Below are 15,513 nucleotides of genomic sequence, written 5' to 3'. Positions count from 1 at the left end.
ACAGCGCCGTGTGGGTGGCTGTGTGTGACACAGCCCTAGTGGGGACAGCGCCGTGTGGGTGGCTGTGTGTAACACAGCCCTAGTGGGGACAGCGCCGTGTGGGTGGCTGTGTGTAACACAGCCCTAGTGGGGACAGCGCCGTGTGGGTGGCTGTGTGTAACACAGCCCTAGTGGGGACAGCGCCGTGTGGGTGGCTGTGTGTAACACAGCCCTAGTGGGGACAGCGCCGTGTGGGTGGCTGTGTGTAACACAGCCCTAGTGGGGACAGCGCCGTGTGGGTGGCTGTGTGTAACACAGCCCTAGTGGGGACAGCACCGTGTGGGTGGCTGTGTGTAACACAGCCCTAGTGGGGACAGCACCGTGTGGGTGGCTGTGTGTAACACAGCCCTAGTGGGGACAGCACCGTGTGGGTGGCTGTGTGTGACACAGCCCTAGTGGGGACAGCGCCGTGTGGGTGGCTGTGTGTGACACAGCCCTAGTGGGGACAGCGCCGTGTGGGTGGCTGTGTGTGACACAGCCCTAGTGGGGACAGCGCCGTGTGGGTGGCTGTGTGTAACACAGCCCTAGTGGGGACAGCGCCGTGTGGGTGGCTGTGTGTAACACAGCCCTAGTGGGGACAGCGCCGTGTGGGTGGCTGTGTGTAACACAGCCCTAGTGGGGACAGCACCGTGTGGGTGGCTGTGTGTAACACAGCCCTAGTGGGGACAGCACCGTGTGGGTGGCTGTGTGTAACACAGCCCTAGTGGGGACAGCACCGTGTGGGTGGCTGTGTGTAACACAGCCCTAGTGGGGACAGCGCCGTGTGGGTGGCTGTGTGTAACACAGCCCTAGTGGGGACAGCGCCGTGTGGGTGGCTGTGTGTAACATAGCCATAGTGGGGACAGCACCGTGTGGGTGGCTGTGTGTAACACAGCCCTAGTGGGGACAGCACCGTGTGGGTGGCTGTGTGTAACACAGCCCTAGTGGGGACAGCACCGTGTGTGTGGCTGTGTGTGACACAGCCCTAGTGGGGACAGCGCCGTGTGGGTGGCTGTGTGTAACACCAGCCCTAGTGGGGACAGCGCCGTGTGGGTGGCTGTGTGTGACACCAGCCCTAGTGGGGACAGCGCCGTGTGGGTGGCTGTGTGTGACACCAGCCCTAGTGGGGACAGCGCCGTGTGGGTGGCTGTGTGTGACACAGCCCTAGTGGGGACAGCGCCGTGTGGGTGGCTGTGTGTAACACAGCCCTAGTGGGGACAGCGCCGTGTGGGTGGCTGTGTGTAACACAGCCCTAGTGGGGACAGCACCGTGTGGGTGGCTGTGTGTAACACAGCCCTAGTGGGGACAGCACCGTGTGTGTGGCTGTGTGTGACACAGCCCTAGTGGGGACAGCGCCGTGTGGGTGGCTGTGTGTAACACAGCCCTAGTGGGGACAGCACCGTGTGTGTGGCTGTGTGTGACACAGCCCTAGTGGGGACAGCGCCGTGTGGGTGGCTGTGTGTAACACCAGCCCTAGTGGGGACAGCGCCGTGTGGGTGGCTGTGTGTGACACCAGCCCTAGTGGGGACAGCGCCGTGTGGGTGGCTGTGTGTAACACCAGCCCTAGTGGGGACAGCGCCGTGTGGGTGGCTGTGTGTAACACCAGCCCTAGTGGGGACAGCGCCGTGTGGGTGGCTGTGTGTAACACCAGCCCTAGTGGGGACAGCGCCGTGTGGGTGGCTGTGTGTAACACCAGCCCTAGTGGGGACAGCGCCGTGTGGGTGGTTGTGTGTGACACCAGCCCTAGTGGGGACAGCGCCGTGTGGGTGGCTGTGTGTAACACCAGCCCGAGCGGGGACAGCGCCGTGTGGGTGGCTGTGTGTAACACCAGCCCTAGTGGGGACAGCGCCGTGTGGGTGGCTGTGTGTGATACAGCCCTAGCGGGGACAGCGCCGTGTGGGTGGCTGTGTGTGACACAGCCCTAGCGGGGACAGCGCCGTGTGGGTGGCTGTGTGTGACACAGCCCTAGCGGGGACAGCGCCGTGTGGGTGGCTGTGTGTGACACAGCCCTAGCGGGGACAGCGCCGTGTGGGTGGCTGTGTGTGACACAGCCCTAGCGGGGACAGCGCCGTGTGGGTGGCTGTGTGTGACACAGCCCTAGCGGGGACAGCGCCGTGTGGGTGGCTGTGTGTGAAACAGCCCTAGTGGGGACAGCGCCGTGTGGGTGGTTGTGTGTGACACCAGCCCTAGTGGGGACAGCGCCGTGTGGGTGGCTGTGTGTGACACAGCCCTAGTGGGGACAGCGCCGTGTGGGTGGCTGTGTGTGACACAGCCCTAGTGGGGACAGCGCCGTGTGGGTGGCTGTGTGTGACACAGCCCTAGTGGGGACAGCGCCGTGTGGGTGGCTGTGTGTGACACAGCCCTAGTGGGGACAGCGCCGTGTGGGTGGCTGTGTGTGACACAGCCCTAGTGGGGACAGCCCGTGTGGGTGGCTGTGTGTGACACAGCCCTAGTGGGGACAGCACCGTGTGGGTGGCTGTGTGTGACACAGCCCTAGTGGGGACAGCGCCGTGTGGGTGGCTGTGTGTGACACAGCCCTAGTGGGGACAGCACCGTGTGGGTGGCTGTGTGTGACACAGCCCTAGTGGGGACAGCCCCGTGTGGGTGGCTGTGTGTGACACAGCCCTAGTGGGGACAGCACCGTGTGGGTGGCTGTGTGTGACACAGCCCTAGTGGGGACAGCCCGTGTGGGTGGCTGTGTGTGACACAGCCCTAGTGGGGACAGCACCGTGTGGGTGGCTGTGTGTGACACAGCCCTAGTGGGGACAGCAGCCGTGTGGGTGGCTGTGTGTGACACAGCCCTAGTGGGGACAGCACCGTGTGGGTGGCTGTGTGTGACACAGCCCTAGTGGGGACAGCGCCGTGTGGGTGGCTGTGTGTACACAGCCCTAGTGGGGACAGCACCGTGTGGGTGGCTGTGTGTGACACAGCCCTAGTGGGGACAGCGCCGTGTGGGTGGCTGTGTGTAACACAGCCCTAGTGGGGACAGCGCCGTGTGGGTGGCTGTGTGTGACACCAGCCCTAGTGGGGACAGCGCCGTGTGGGTGGCTGTGTGTAACACAGCCCTAGTGGGGACAGCGCCGTGTGGTGGCTGTGTGTGACACAGCCCTAGTGGGGACAGCGCCGTGTGGGTGGCTTGTGTGTGACACCAGCCCTAGTGGGGACAGCGCCGTGTGGGTGGTTGTGTGTGACACAGCCCTAGTGGGACAGCGCCGGTGGGTGGCTTGTGTGTGACACAGCCCTAGTGGGGGACAGCGCCGTGTGGGTGGCTGTGTGTGACACAGCCCTAGTGGGGGACAGCGCCGTGTGGGTGGCTGTGTGTGACACAGCCCTAGTGGGGACAGCCGCCGTGTGGGTGCTGTGTGTGACACAGCCCTAGTGGGGACAGCACCGCGTGGGTGGCTGTGTGTGACACAGCCCTAGTGGGGACAGCGCCGTGTGGGTGGCTGTGTGTGACACAGGCCCTAGTGGGGACAGCGCCGTGTGGGTGGCTTGTGTGTGACACAGCCCTAGTGGGGACAGCGCCGTGTGGGTGGCTATGTGTGACACAGCCCTAGCGGGGAGCAGCCGCCGATGGGTGGCCTGTGTGTGACACAGCCCTAGTGGGGACAGCGCCCGTGGGGGTGGCTGTGTGTGACACAGCCCTAGTGGGGACAGCGCCGTGTGGGTGGGCTGTGTGTGACACAGCCCTAGCGGGGACAGCGCCGTGTGGGTGGCTGTGTGTTACACAGCCCTAGTGGGGACAGCGCCGTGTGGGTGGCTGTGTGTGACACAGCCCTAGCGGGGACAGCGCCGTGTGGGTGGCTGTGTGTGACACAGCCCTAGTGGGGACAGCGCCGTGTGGGTGGCTGTGTGTGACACAGCCCTAGTGGGGACAGCACCGTGTGGGTGGCTGTGTGTGACACAGCCCTAGTGGGGACAGCGCCGTGTGGGTGGCTGTGTGTGACACAGCCCTAGTGGGGGACAGCACCGTGTGGGTGGCTGTGTGTGACACAGCCCTAGTGGGGACAGCGCCGTGTGGGTGGCTGTGTGTGACACAGCCCTAGTGGGGACAGCACCGTGTGGGTGGCTGTGTGTGACACAGCCCTAGTGGGGACAGCGCCGTGTGGGTGGCTGTGTGTGACACAGCCCTAGTGGGGACAGCACCGTGTGGGTGGCTGTGTGTGACACAGCCCTAGTGGGGACAGCGCCGTGTGGGTGGCTGTGTGTGACACAGCCCTAGTGGGGACAGCGCCGTGTGGGTGGCTGTGTGTGACACAGCCCTAGTGGGGACAGCGCCGTGTGGGTGGCTGTGTGTGACACAGCCCTAGTGGGGACAGCGCCGTGTGGGTGGTTGTGTGTGACACAGCCCTAGTGGGGACAGCGCCGTGTGGGTGGTTGTGTGTGACACAGCCCTAGTGGGGACAGCGCCGTGTGGGTGGTTGTGTGTGACACCAGCCCTAGTGGGGACAGCGCCGTGTGGGTGGTTGTGTGTGACACAGCCCTAGTGGGGACAGCGCCGTGTGGGTGGTTGTGTGTGACACAGCCCTAGTGGGGACAGCGCCGTGTGGGTGGCTGTGTGTGACACAGCCCTAGTGGGGACAGCGCCGTGTGGGTGGCTGTGTGTGACACAGCCCTAGTGGGGACAGCGCCGTGTGGGTGGCTGTGTGTGACACAGCCCTAGTGGGGACAGCACCGCGTGGGTGGCTGTGTGTGACACAGCCCTAGTGGGGACAGCGCCGTGTGGGTGGCTGTGTGTGACACAGCCCTAGTGGGGACAGCGCCGTGTGGGTGGCTGTGTGTGACACAGCCCTATTGGGGACAGCGCCGTGTGGGTGGCTGTGTGTGACACAGCCCTAGCGGGGACAGCCCCGCGTGGGTGGCTGTGTGTGACACAGCCCTAGTGGGGACAGCGCCGTGTGGGTGGCTGTGTGTGACACAGCCCTAGTGGGGACAGCGCCGTGTGGGTGGCTGTGTGTGACACAGCCCTAGCGGGGACAGCGCCGTGTGGGTGGCTGTGTGTGACACAGCCCTAGTGGGGACAGCGCCGTGTGGGTGGCTGTGTGTGACACAGCCCTAGCGGGGACAGCGCCGTGTGGGTGGCTGTGTGTGACACAGCCCTAGCGGGGACAGCACCGTGTGGGTGGCTGTGTGTGACACAGCCCTAGTGGGGACAGCGCCGTGTGGGTGGCTGTGTGTGACACAGCCCTAGTGGGGACAGCGCCGTGTGGGTGGCTGTATGTGACACAGCCCTAGCGGGGACAGCGCCGTGTGGGTGGCTGTGTGTGACACAGCCCTAGCGGGGACAGCACCGTGTGGGTGGCTGTGTGTGACACAGCCCTAGTGGGGACAGCGCCGTGTGGGTGGCTGTGTGTGACACAGCCCTAGCGGGGACAGCGCCGTGTGGGTGGCTGTGTGTGACACAGCCCTAGCGGGGACAGCACCGTGTGGGTGGCTGTGTGTGACACAGCCCTAGTGGGGACAGCGCCGTGTGGGTGGCTGTGTGTGACACAGCCCTAGTGGGGACAGCGCCGTGTGGGTGGCTGTGTGTGACACAGCCCTAGCGTGGACAGCACCGTGTGGGTGGCTGTGTGTGACACAGCCCTAGTGGGGACAGCACCGTGTGGGTGGCTGTGTGTGACACAGCCCTAGCGGGGACAGCACCGTGTGGGTGGCTGTGTGTGACACAGCCCTAGTGGGGACAGCACCGTGTGGGTGGCTGTGTGTGACACAGCCCTAGCGTGGACAGCACCGTGTGGGTGGCTGTGTGTGACACAGCCCTAGTGGGGACAGCACCGTGTGGGTGGCTGTGTGTGACACAGCCCTAGCGGGGACAGCACCGTGTGGGTGGCTGTGTGTGACACAGCCCTAGTGGGGACAGCGCCGTGTGGGTGGCTGTGTGTGACACAGCCCTAGCGGGGACAGCGCCGTGTGGGTGGCTGTGTGTGACACAGCCCTAGCGGGACAGCACCGTGTGGGTGGCTGTGTGTGACACAGCCCTAGTGGGACAGCGCCGTGTGGGTGGCTGTGTGTGACACAGCCCTAGTGGGGACAGCGCCGTGTGGGTGGCTGTGTGTGACACAGCCCTAGCGTGGACAGCACCGTGTGGGTGGCTGTGTGTGACACAGCCCTAGTGGGGACAGCACCGTGTGGGTGGCTGTGTGTGACACAGCCCTAGCGGGGACAGCACCGTGTGGGTGGCTGTGTGTGACACAGCCCTAGTGGGGACAGCACCGTGTGGGTGGCTGTGTGTGACACAGCCCTAGCGTGGACAGCACCGTGTGGGTGGCTGTGTGTGACACAGCCCTAGTGGGGACAGCACCGTGTGGGTGGCTGTGTGTGACACAGCCCTAGCGTGGACAGCACCGTGTGGGTGGCTGTGTGTGACACAGCCCTAGCGTGGACAGCACCGTGTGGGTGGCTGTGTGTGACACAGCCACTAGTGGGGACAGCTCCGTGTGGGTGGCTGTGTGTGACACAGCCCTAGCGGGGACAGCGCCGTGTGGGTGGCTGTGTGTGACACCAGCCCTAGTGGGGACAGCACCGTGTGTGTGGCTGTGTGTGACACAGCCCTAGCGGGGACAGCGCCGTGTGGGTGGCTGTGTGTGACACAGCCCTAGCGGGGACAGCGCCGTGTGGGTGGCTGTGTGTGACACCAGCCCTAGCGTGGACAGCACCGTGTGTGTGGCTGTGTGTGACACAGCCCTAGGGGGGACAGCACCGTGTGTGTGGCTGTGTGTGACACAGCCCTAGTGGGGAAAGCACCGTGTGTGTGGCTGTGTGTGACACAGCCCTAGTGGGGACAGCACCGTGTGTGTGGCTGTGTGTGACACAGCCCTAGTGGGGACAGCACCGTGTGTGTGGCTGTGTGTGACACAGCCCTAGGGGGGACAGCACCGTGTGGGTGGCTGTGTGTGACACCAGCCCTAGCGGGGACAGCACCGTGTGTGTGGCTGTGTGTGACACAGCCCTAGGGGGGACAGCACCGTGTGGGTGGCTGTGTGTGACACAGCCCTAGCGGGGACAGCACCGTGTGTGTGGCTGTGTGTGACACAGCCCTAGGGGGGACAGCACCGTGTGTGTGGCTGTGTGTGACACAGCCCTAGTGGGGACAGCACCGTGTGTGTGGCTGTGTGTGACACAGCCCTAGGGGGGACAGCACCGTGTGGGTGGCTGTGTGTGACACCAGCCCTAGCGGGGACAGCACCGTGTGTGTGGCTGTGACACAGCCCTAGCGGGGACAGCACCGTGTGTGTGGCTGTGACACAGCCCTAGCGGGGACAGCACCGTGTGGGTGGCTGTGTGTGACACAGCCCTAGCGGGGACAGCACCGTGTGTGTGGCTGTGTGTGACACAGCCCTAGCGGGGACAGCACCGTGTGGGTGGCTGTGTGTGACACAGCCCTAGCGGGGACAGCACCGTGTGGGTGGCTGTGTGTGACACCAGCCCTAGTGGGGACAGCACCGTGTGTGTGGCTGTGTGTGACACAGCCCTAGCGGGGACAGCACCGTGTGGGTGGCTGTGTGTGACACCAGCCCTAGTGGGGACAGCACCGTGTGTGTGGCTGTGTGTGACACAGCCCTAGCGTGGACAGCACCGTGTGGGTGGCTGTGTGTGACACAGCCCTAGTGGGGACAGCACCGTGTGTGTGGCTGTGTGTGACACAGCCCTAGCGTGGACAGCACCGTGTGTGTGGCTGTGACACAGCCCTAGTGGGGACAGCACCGTGTGGGTGGCTGTGTGTGACACAGCCCTAGCGTGGACAGCACCGTGTGTGTGGCTGTGACACAGCCCTAGTGGGGACAGCGCCGTGTGGGTGGCTGTGTGTGACACAGCCCTAGCGGGGACAGCACCGTGTGGGTGGCTGTGTGTGACACAGCCCTAGCGGGGACAGCACCGTGTGGGTGGCTGCGTGTGACACAGCCCTAGTGGGGATAGCGCCGTGTGGGTGGCTGTGTGTGACACAGCCCTAGCGGGGACAGCGCCGTGTGGGTGGCTGTGTGTGACACAGCCCTAGCGGGGACAGCACCGTGTGGGTGGCTGTGTGTGACACAGCCCTAGTTGGGACAGCGCCGTGTGGGTGGCTGTGTGTGACACAGCCCTAGTGGGGACAGCGCCGTGTGGGTGGCTGTGTGTGACACAGCCCTAGCGTGGACAGCACCGTGTGGGTGGCTGTGTGTGACACAGCCCTAGTGGGGACAGCACCGTGTGGGTGGCTGTGTGTGACACAGCCCTAGCGGGGACAGCACCGTGTGGGTGGCTGTGTGTGATACAGCCCTAGTGGGGACAGCACCGTGTGGGTGGCTGTGTGTGACACAGCCCTAGCGTGGACAGCACCGTGTGGGTGGCTGTGTGTGACACAGCCCTAGCGTGGACAGCACCGTGTGGGTGGCTGTGTGTGACACAGCCCTAGTGGGGACAGCACCGTGTGGGTGGCTGTGTGTGACACAGCCCTAGCGGGGACAGCGCCGTGTGGGTGGCTGTGTGTGACACCAGCCCTAGTGGGGACAGCACCGTGTGTGTGGCTGTGTGTGACACAGCCCTAGTGGGGACAGCCCCGTGTGGGTGGCTGTGTGTGACACAGCCCTAGTGGGGACAGCACCGTGTGGGTGGTTGTGTGTGACACAGCCCTAGTGGGGACAGCACCGTGTGGGTGGCTGTGTGTGACACAGCCCTAGCGGGGACAGCGCCGTGTGGGTGGCTGTGTGTGACACAGCCCTAGCGGGGACAGCGCCGTGTGGGTGGCTGTGTGTGACACCAGCCCTAGCGTGGACAGCACCGTGTGTGTGGCTGTGTGTGACACAGCCCTAGGGGGGACAGCACCGTGTGTGTGGCTGTGTGTGACACAGCCCTAGTGGGGACAGCACCGTGTGTGTGGCTGTGTGTGACACAGCCCTAGTGGGGACAGCACCGTGTGTGTGGCTGTGTGTGACACAGCCCTAGTGGGGACAGCACCGTGTGTGTGGCTGTGTGTGACACAGCCCTAGAGGGGACAGCACCGTGTGGGTGGCTGTGTGTGACACCAGCCCTAGCGGGGACAGCACCGTGTGTGTGGCTGTGTGTGACACAGCCCTAGGGGGGACAGCACCGTGTGGGTGGCTGTGTGTGACACCAGCCCTAGCGGGGACAGCGCCGTGTGTGTGGCTGTGTGTGACACAGCCCTAGGGGGGACAGCACCGTGTGTGTGGCTGTGTGTGACACAGCCCTAGTGGGGACAGCACCGTGTGTGTGGCTGTGTGTGACACAGCCCTAGGGGGGACAGCACCGTGTGGGTGGCTGTGTGTGACACCAGCCCTAGCGGGGACAGCACCGTGTGTGTGGCTGTGACACAGCCCTAGCGGGGACAGCACCGTGTGTGTGGCTGTGACACAGCCCTAGCGGGGACAGCACCGTGTGTGTGGCTGTGTGTTACACAGCCCTAGCGGGGACAGCACCGTGTGTGTGGCTGTGTGTGACACAGCCCTAGCGGGGACAGCACCGTGTGGGTGGCTGTGTGTGACACAGCCCTAGCGGGGACAGCACCGTGTGGGTGGCTGTGTGTGACACCAGCCCTAGTGGGGACAGCACCGTGTGTGTGGCTGTGTGTGACACAGCCCTAGCGGGGATAGCACCGTGTGGGTGGCTGTGTGTGACACCAGCCCTAGTGGGGACAGCACCGTGTGTGTGGCTGTGTGTGACACAGCCCTAGCGTGGACAGCACCGTGTGGGTGGCTGTGTGTGACACAGCCCTAGTGGGGACAGCACCGTGTGTGTGGCTGTGTGTGACACAGCCCTAGCGTGGACAGCACCGTGTGTGTGGCTGTGACACAGCCCTAGTGGGGACAGCACCGTGTGGGTGGCTGTGTGTGACACAGCCCTAGCGTGGACAGCACCGTGTGGGAGGCTGTGTGTGACACCAGCCCTAGCGGGGACAGCACCGTGTGTGTGGCTGTGTGTGACACCAGCCCTAGCATGGACAGCACCGTGTGGGAGGCTGTGTGTGACACCAGTCCTAGCGTGGACAGCACCGTGTGTGTGGCTGTGTGTGACACAGCCCTAGCGGGGACAGCACCGTGTGGGAGGCTGTGTGTGACACAGCCCTAGCGTGGACAGCACCGTGTGAGTGGCTGTGTGTGACACAGCCCTAGCGTGGACAGCACCGTGTGGGTGGCTGTGTGTGACACCAGCCCTAGCGGGGACAGCACCGTGTGGGTGGCTGTGTGTGACACAGCCCTAGCGTGGACATCACCGTGTGGGTGGCTGTATGTGACACAGCCCTAGCGGGGACAGCACCGTGTGGGAGGCTGTGTGTGACACCAGTCCTAGCGTGGACAGCACCGTGTGTGTGGCTGTGTGTGACACAGCCCTAGCGGGGACAGCACCGTGTGTGTGGCTGTGTGTGACACAGCCCTAGCGTGGACAACACCGTGTGTGTGGATGTGTGTGACACAGCCCTAGCGGGGACAGCACTGTGCGGGTGGCTGTGTGTAACACCAGCCCTAGCGTGGACAGCACCGTGTGTGTGGCTGTGTGTGACACAGCCCTAGCGGGGACAGCACTGTGCGGGTGGCTGTGTGTAACACCAGCCCTAGTGGGGACAGCACCGTGTGTGTGGCTGTGTGTGACACAGCCCTAGGGGGGACAGCACCGTGTGGGTGGCTGTGTGTGACACCAGCCCTAGCGGGGACAGCACCGTGTGTGTGGCTGTGACACAGCCCTAGCGGGGACAGCACCGTGTGTGTGGCTGTGACACAGCCCTAGCGGGGACAGCACCGTGTGGGTGGCTGTGTGTGAGACAGCCCTAGCGGGGACAGCACCGTGTGTGTGGCTGTGTGTGACACAGCCCTAGCGGGGACAGCACCGTGTGGGTGGCTGTGTGTGACACAGCCCTAGCGGGGACAGCACCGTGTGGGTGGCTGTGTGTGACACCAGCCCTAGTGGGGACAGCACCGTGTGTGTGGCTGTGTGTGACACAGCCCTAGCGGGGATAGCACCGTGTGGGTGGCTGTGTGTGACACCAGCCCTAGTGGGGACAGCACCGTGTGTGTGGCTGTGTGTGACACAGCCCTAGCGTGGACAGCACCGTGTGGGTGGCTGTGTGTGACACAGCCCTAGTGGGGACAGCACCGTGTGTGTGGCTGTGTGTGACACAGCCCTAGCGTGGACAGCACCGTGTGTGTGGCTGTGACACAGCCCTAGTGGGGACAGCACCGTGTGGGTGGCTGTGTGTGACACAGCCCTAGCGTGGACAGCACCGTGTGGGAGGCTGTGTGTGACACCAGCCCTAGCGGGGACAGCACCGTGTGTGTGGCTGTGTGTGACACCAGCCCTAGCATGGACAGCACCGTGTGGGAGGCTGTGTGTGACACCAGTCCTAGCGTGGACAGCACCGTGTGTGTGGCTGTGTGTGACACAGCCCTAGCGGGGACAGCACCGTGTGGGAGGCTGTGTGTGACACAGCCCTAGCGTGGACAGCACCGTGTGAGTGGCTGTGTGTGACACAGCCCTAGCGTGGACAGCACCGTGTGGGTGGCTGTGTGTGACACCAGCCCTAGCGGGGACAGCACCGTGTGGGTGGCTGTGTGTGACACAGCCCTAGCGTGGACATCACCGTGTGGGTGGCTGTATGTGACACAGCCCTAGCGGGGACAGCACCGTGTGGGAGGCTGTGTGTGACACCAGTCCTAGCGTGGACAGCACCGTGTGTGTGGCTGTGTGTGACACAGCCCTAGCGGGGACAGCACCGTGTGTGTGGCTGTGTGTGACACAGCCCTAGCGTGGACAACACCGTGTGTGTGGATGTGTGTGACACAGCCCTAGCGGGGACAGCACTGTGCGGGTGGCTGTGTGTAACACCAGCCCTAGCGTGGACAGCACCGTGTGTGTGGCTGTGTGTGACACAGCCCTAGCGGGGACAGCACTGTGCGGGTGGCTGTGTGTAACACCAGCCCTAGTGGGGACAGCACCGTGTGTGTGGCTGTGTGTGACACAGCCCTAGGGGGGACAGCACCGTGTGGGTGGCTGTGTGTGACACCAGCCCTAGCGGGGACAGCACCGTGTGTGTGGCTGTGACACAGCCCTAGCGTGGACAACACCGTGTGTGTGGATGTGTGTGACACAGCCCTAGCGGGGACAGCACTGTGCGGGTGGCTGTGTGTAACACCAGCCCTAGCGTGGACAGCACCGTGTGTGTGGCTGTGTGTGACACAGCCCTAGCGGGGACAGCACTGTGCGGGTGGCTGTGTGTAACACCAGCCCTAGCGTGGACAACACCGTGTGTGTGGATGTGTGTGACACAGCCCTAGCGTGGACAACACCGTGTGTGTGGATGTGTGTGACACAGCCCTAGCGGGGACAGCACTGTGCGGGTGGCTGTGTGTAACACCAGCCCTAGCGGGGCTTGGCGAGCACTGGGATAGTGCGGGCACCACGCACAGTGTGTGGAGGGGGAGGGGGTGAGTGTCAGGGGCAGTTACCCCCTTGTGTTACAAATAAAAGTGTTGCCTCTAAAAGGAACAACGTCTGCGACTCAGTTGGACCCACCACACATATGAAGGTGGCGGTGTTCATGCAAGGACAAAACGGTTGCGCCTGTATCGGCCCGGAGTGTGCGCGAGGCTGCCCATGTGCAGCCTGACGGCATGCGGAGTACCTGGTTGCAGGTGTTGATGTCCATGCCTCCCTTGAGGTGGTCCATGAGCCTCTCAAGGTTCCCATTGCGAGCAGCGCGCAAGAAGCTGGTCGCCGCGTCTGACTGAAAGGACAAAGCGGAAAAGCATGCAGCAGCAATAATAATAACCACGGTAAACGGTGGCATCGCTATGCGGTGTGCAAGTTGTGCAACTTCGATCAGGGTTCACGGGGGGAAATTGGACACGGGGGCCCCATTTCATTCCGAAACAGCGGGACCCGTGACGATCAGGATACACCCACTGCCTGTAATCCACCACATTGGAGGGAAACATTTGCTGAATCATGCAGTTGCGTGTGGAATTCGCAAATGCACCCGGTTTCCAGTGCATATAAGTTAATTTGGTTTCTTTCCCCATGCAAAACATAACAAAATGGCCAAATATTCTGCAACAGTATTGAGGAAAAACGATTATGATTTGTCTTTATCCAGGAAAGTCTCCAAGGCTCACCGAGGCTCACAATCACCCCTACGAGGTCCTGCTCGGGATGTTTGGCCAGTGGTCAGAAAAAAGCCCAAAGCCGAGAGAAGAAAACCCCAAAAATGGCTCCGAAATCTACATTGTCTCTCAGCGGCACCACATTGTACGTACGTATGTATGTAGAACTTCTTTTGCACCGTACATAGCCAACTGTGCCAATTGGCATGCGGATGACGTGAGCGTCTCATGAGCCACCCACCCGGCCTCCACCATCGAACAAAGAAGGTCAATGCGTCGCCTCGTTTTAGATGCGCTTCTGCGACCGTTTTGAATGCTCTACCCTCCGATATTAGTAAGCAACTGGAGCTATACATTTTTAAATCTACATTGAAAACTCATTCCTTTAGAACTGCTTTTTGTGTTTGGTTTGTTGTCCTTCCTTCCACCGCACCTCCGATTATCACAGTTGGCTACGTACAGTGCTAAAGAAGTTCAACATACATACATGAATTAATGTATTTATCATTTGTGTCTTTCAATTTTGATTAAAAATCAAGAGATGTAAGCATGCAAATATAAAATCAATTGCAAAGAGGACCTGCTTATACATCCAGACATTGAATTTAGTAAGATGGCGATTATGATCTGATGATTGAAAGTTCAATTCCAGGTTTGTGTTTAATGTCAAGATCAGCTGGCTCATGAATAAAGCATCTGCCAAGGCAAGAGTGTGGTATTCTTAGTTTAAAGATTTAACATGGGATAAAAGAAAGGCCAGGCTGCTGTAGAAAAAACATCTGCTGCTCCGAAAGAAGGTCATTGCATATTTTACCATAGGCTGCAGAAGTAACAGCATTCACATTAATAAAAAATACATTTAATTCCATAGAGTAACAAATCTACAATAAATAAAGTACTGGAGGTATGAAACAATCATCCCTAGGTACAAATACATTGATATGAACCAATACAATGAGTCTTAACACTTGCAATTGCTATGCATAAGCGAACACTGTTTTCAATCCAATTGAAAAAGGTAACAAAATTAAATTGACACGTTTACATGAACTCAATACATAAAATCACGAGCTCAGAATAAAAAATGTAAAAAACACATTTTCCATCATTCATAAAAATAAAAATTACGTATCGCACAGCACATTTTCTTCGTGCCGCTATACCGGAAAACTCTGTGTGATATTAAAATGTGTACTTCAACATGCATAACTAGGGTGATAAAAAATATTGCAATATGAATTTAAACCGATTTTTTTTCTCGATGCGAAAGGTAGTACTTGACATTGACCTTTTCAGGGAAATAAAGACATCACGCTGACATGATATGATCACATTTGATATCTAGTAGAGTGGGCGTTTATAACAAATCAAGAATCAGAGTGAAGACGAACGTTAAAGCAACTGTTTGATGTCGCCCAACGTCACTTTAACAAGGAGATAAGAGGTAAAAACGTCAACTTTTTTAACCTTGCACCAAAAAAGACGGGCCCCCCCCAAGCACCGTGTGAGATTGTGTTGCGTTCACATGGTTTATAGACGCCTGCGAGATGAGTGATGATGGCACCTGAAGTTTTTACCAAGAGAACATCTGTTCCCAGGCTCTGCACTACCCTGTTTGAGCAGCCTTCTCTTCAAAGCGAAGGCTAAAATTAAGAGCTGATGTCAAAATCTTGTACGATCACACGGATTGCACAAAAGACACGGGCTCTTTTATATTTTCTTTCCACCGCCTTCCAACTGCATGCCTTCCACAGCCTCGGCGCGATAGACCGGTACCACATTATTTCAGAGCTGGACAGGGAGATAAAGAGCCACGTTGGGTTTAGAAGGCAGTCTCACTCCCAGGGGAAAAAAACGACGACTACACAGTCAAATGCCATACATTGACTTTGTGGGTTTAGTTCATGGAGAAAGCGAGCCACAAAAACAAGTAGTGCCTGCATTCACAACAATTAAGAGGGACACGTTTTGTTGATGGGTAACGCATTGCCTAAGTCATCTAATAATAATTAATAAAATGCCTGCATCCCAGACAGGAACACAGTGCATCAGCATGCCCATTATGTCAAAGGACAGTCAAGCACGGCAAGTTATCCTTATCCCTGAGCGGATGATGTAGTGGTGCTCTCTCACGCTATGCCACCACCAAACTTATCATCTGCATTTGCCCTGACAAGCGCATCCATCGCGAAGCAATGCGCCCACCACTTATGACGAGGAATATATAACGGTGATAGGTAATAGGTGACAGAAACATGAAAAGTTCCAATGCGAAACATGATGGCCAATTGAGAAATGTTTATTTCAATCTCTTGCTTGCACCATAAGCAAATTAAATTGTTGAGTATATCGATGAGTCATACAAACAGCTACTGGCACCTGGTGGAAAGCCAAGTTTACTCTTTTC

The 15,513-nt window shown here is 60.1% G+C and overlaps 1 protein-coding gene across 30 annotated transcripts in view; it reads right to left on the bottom strand.

The window, feature by feature from the left end:
* LOC133350739 (ankyrin-3-like) overlaps positions 1 to 15,513 on the bottom strand; it is a 263,868-nt gene that overhangs the window by 101,438 nt on the left and 146,917 nt on the right. For all 30 annotated transcript variants that reach the window (XM_061565433.1, XM_061565430.1, XM_061565440.1 and 27 more), the window contains exon 2: positions 12,629 to 12,730. In XM_061565433.1, coding sequence (XP_061421417.1) covers positions 12,629 to 12,730 — 102 coding nt within the window. The remainder of the gene's footprint in view (positions 1 to 12,628; positions 12,731 to 15,513) is intronic.

The sequence above is a fragment of the Lethenteron reissneri genome, chromosome 34 (genome assembly GCF_015708825.2).
Source record: "Lethenteron reissneri isolate LAM-NWPU_2019-01 chromosome 34, ASM1570882v1, whole genome shotgun sequence".
Classification (NCBI taxonomy): Eukaryota; Metazoa; Chordata; class Hyperoartia; order Petromyzontiformes; family Petromyzontidae; genus Lethenteron; species Lethenteron reissneri.
This window is presented reverse-complemented; position numbering and strand designations above follow the sequence as displayed.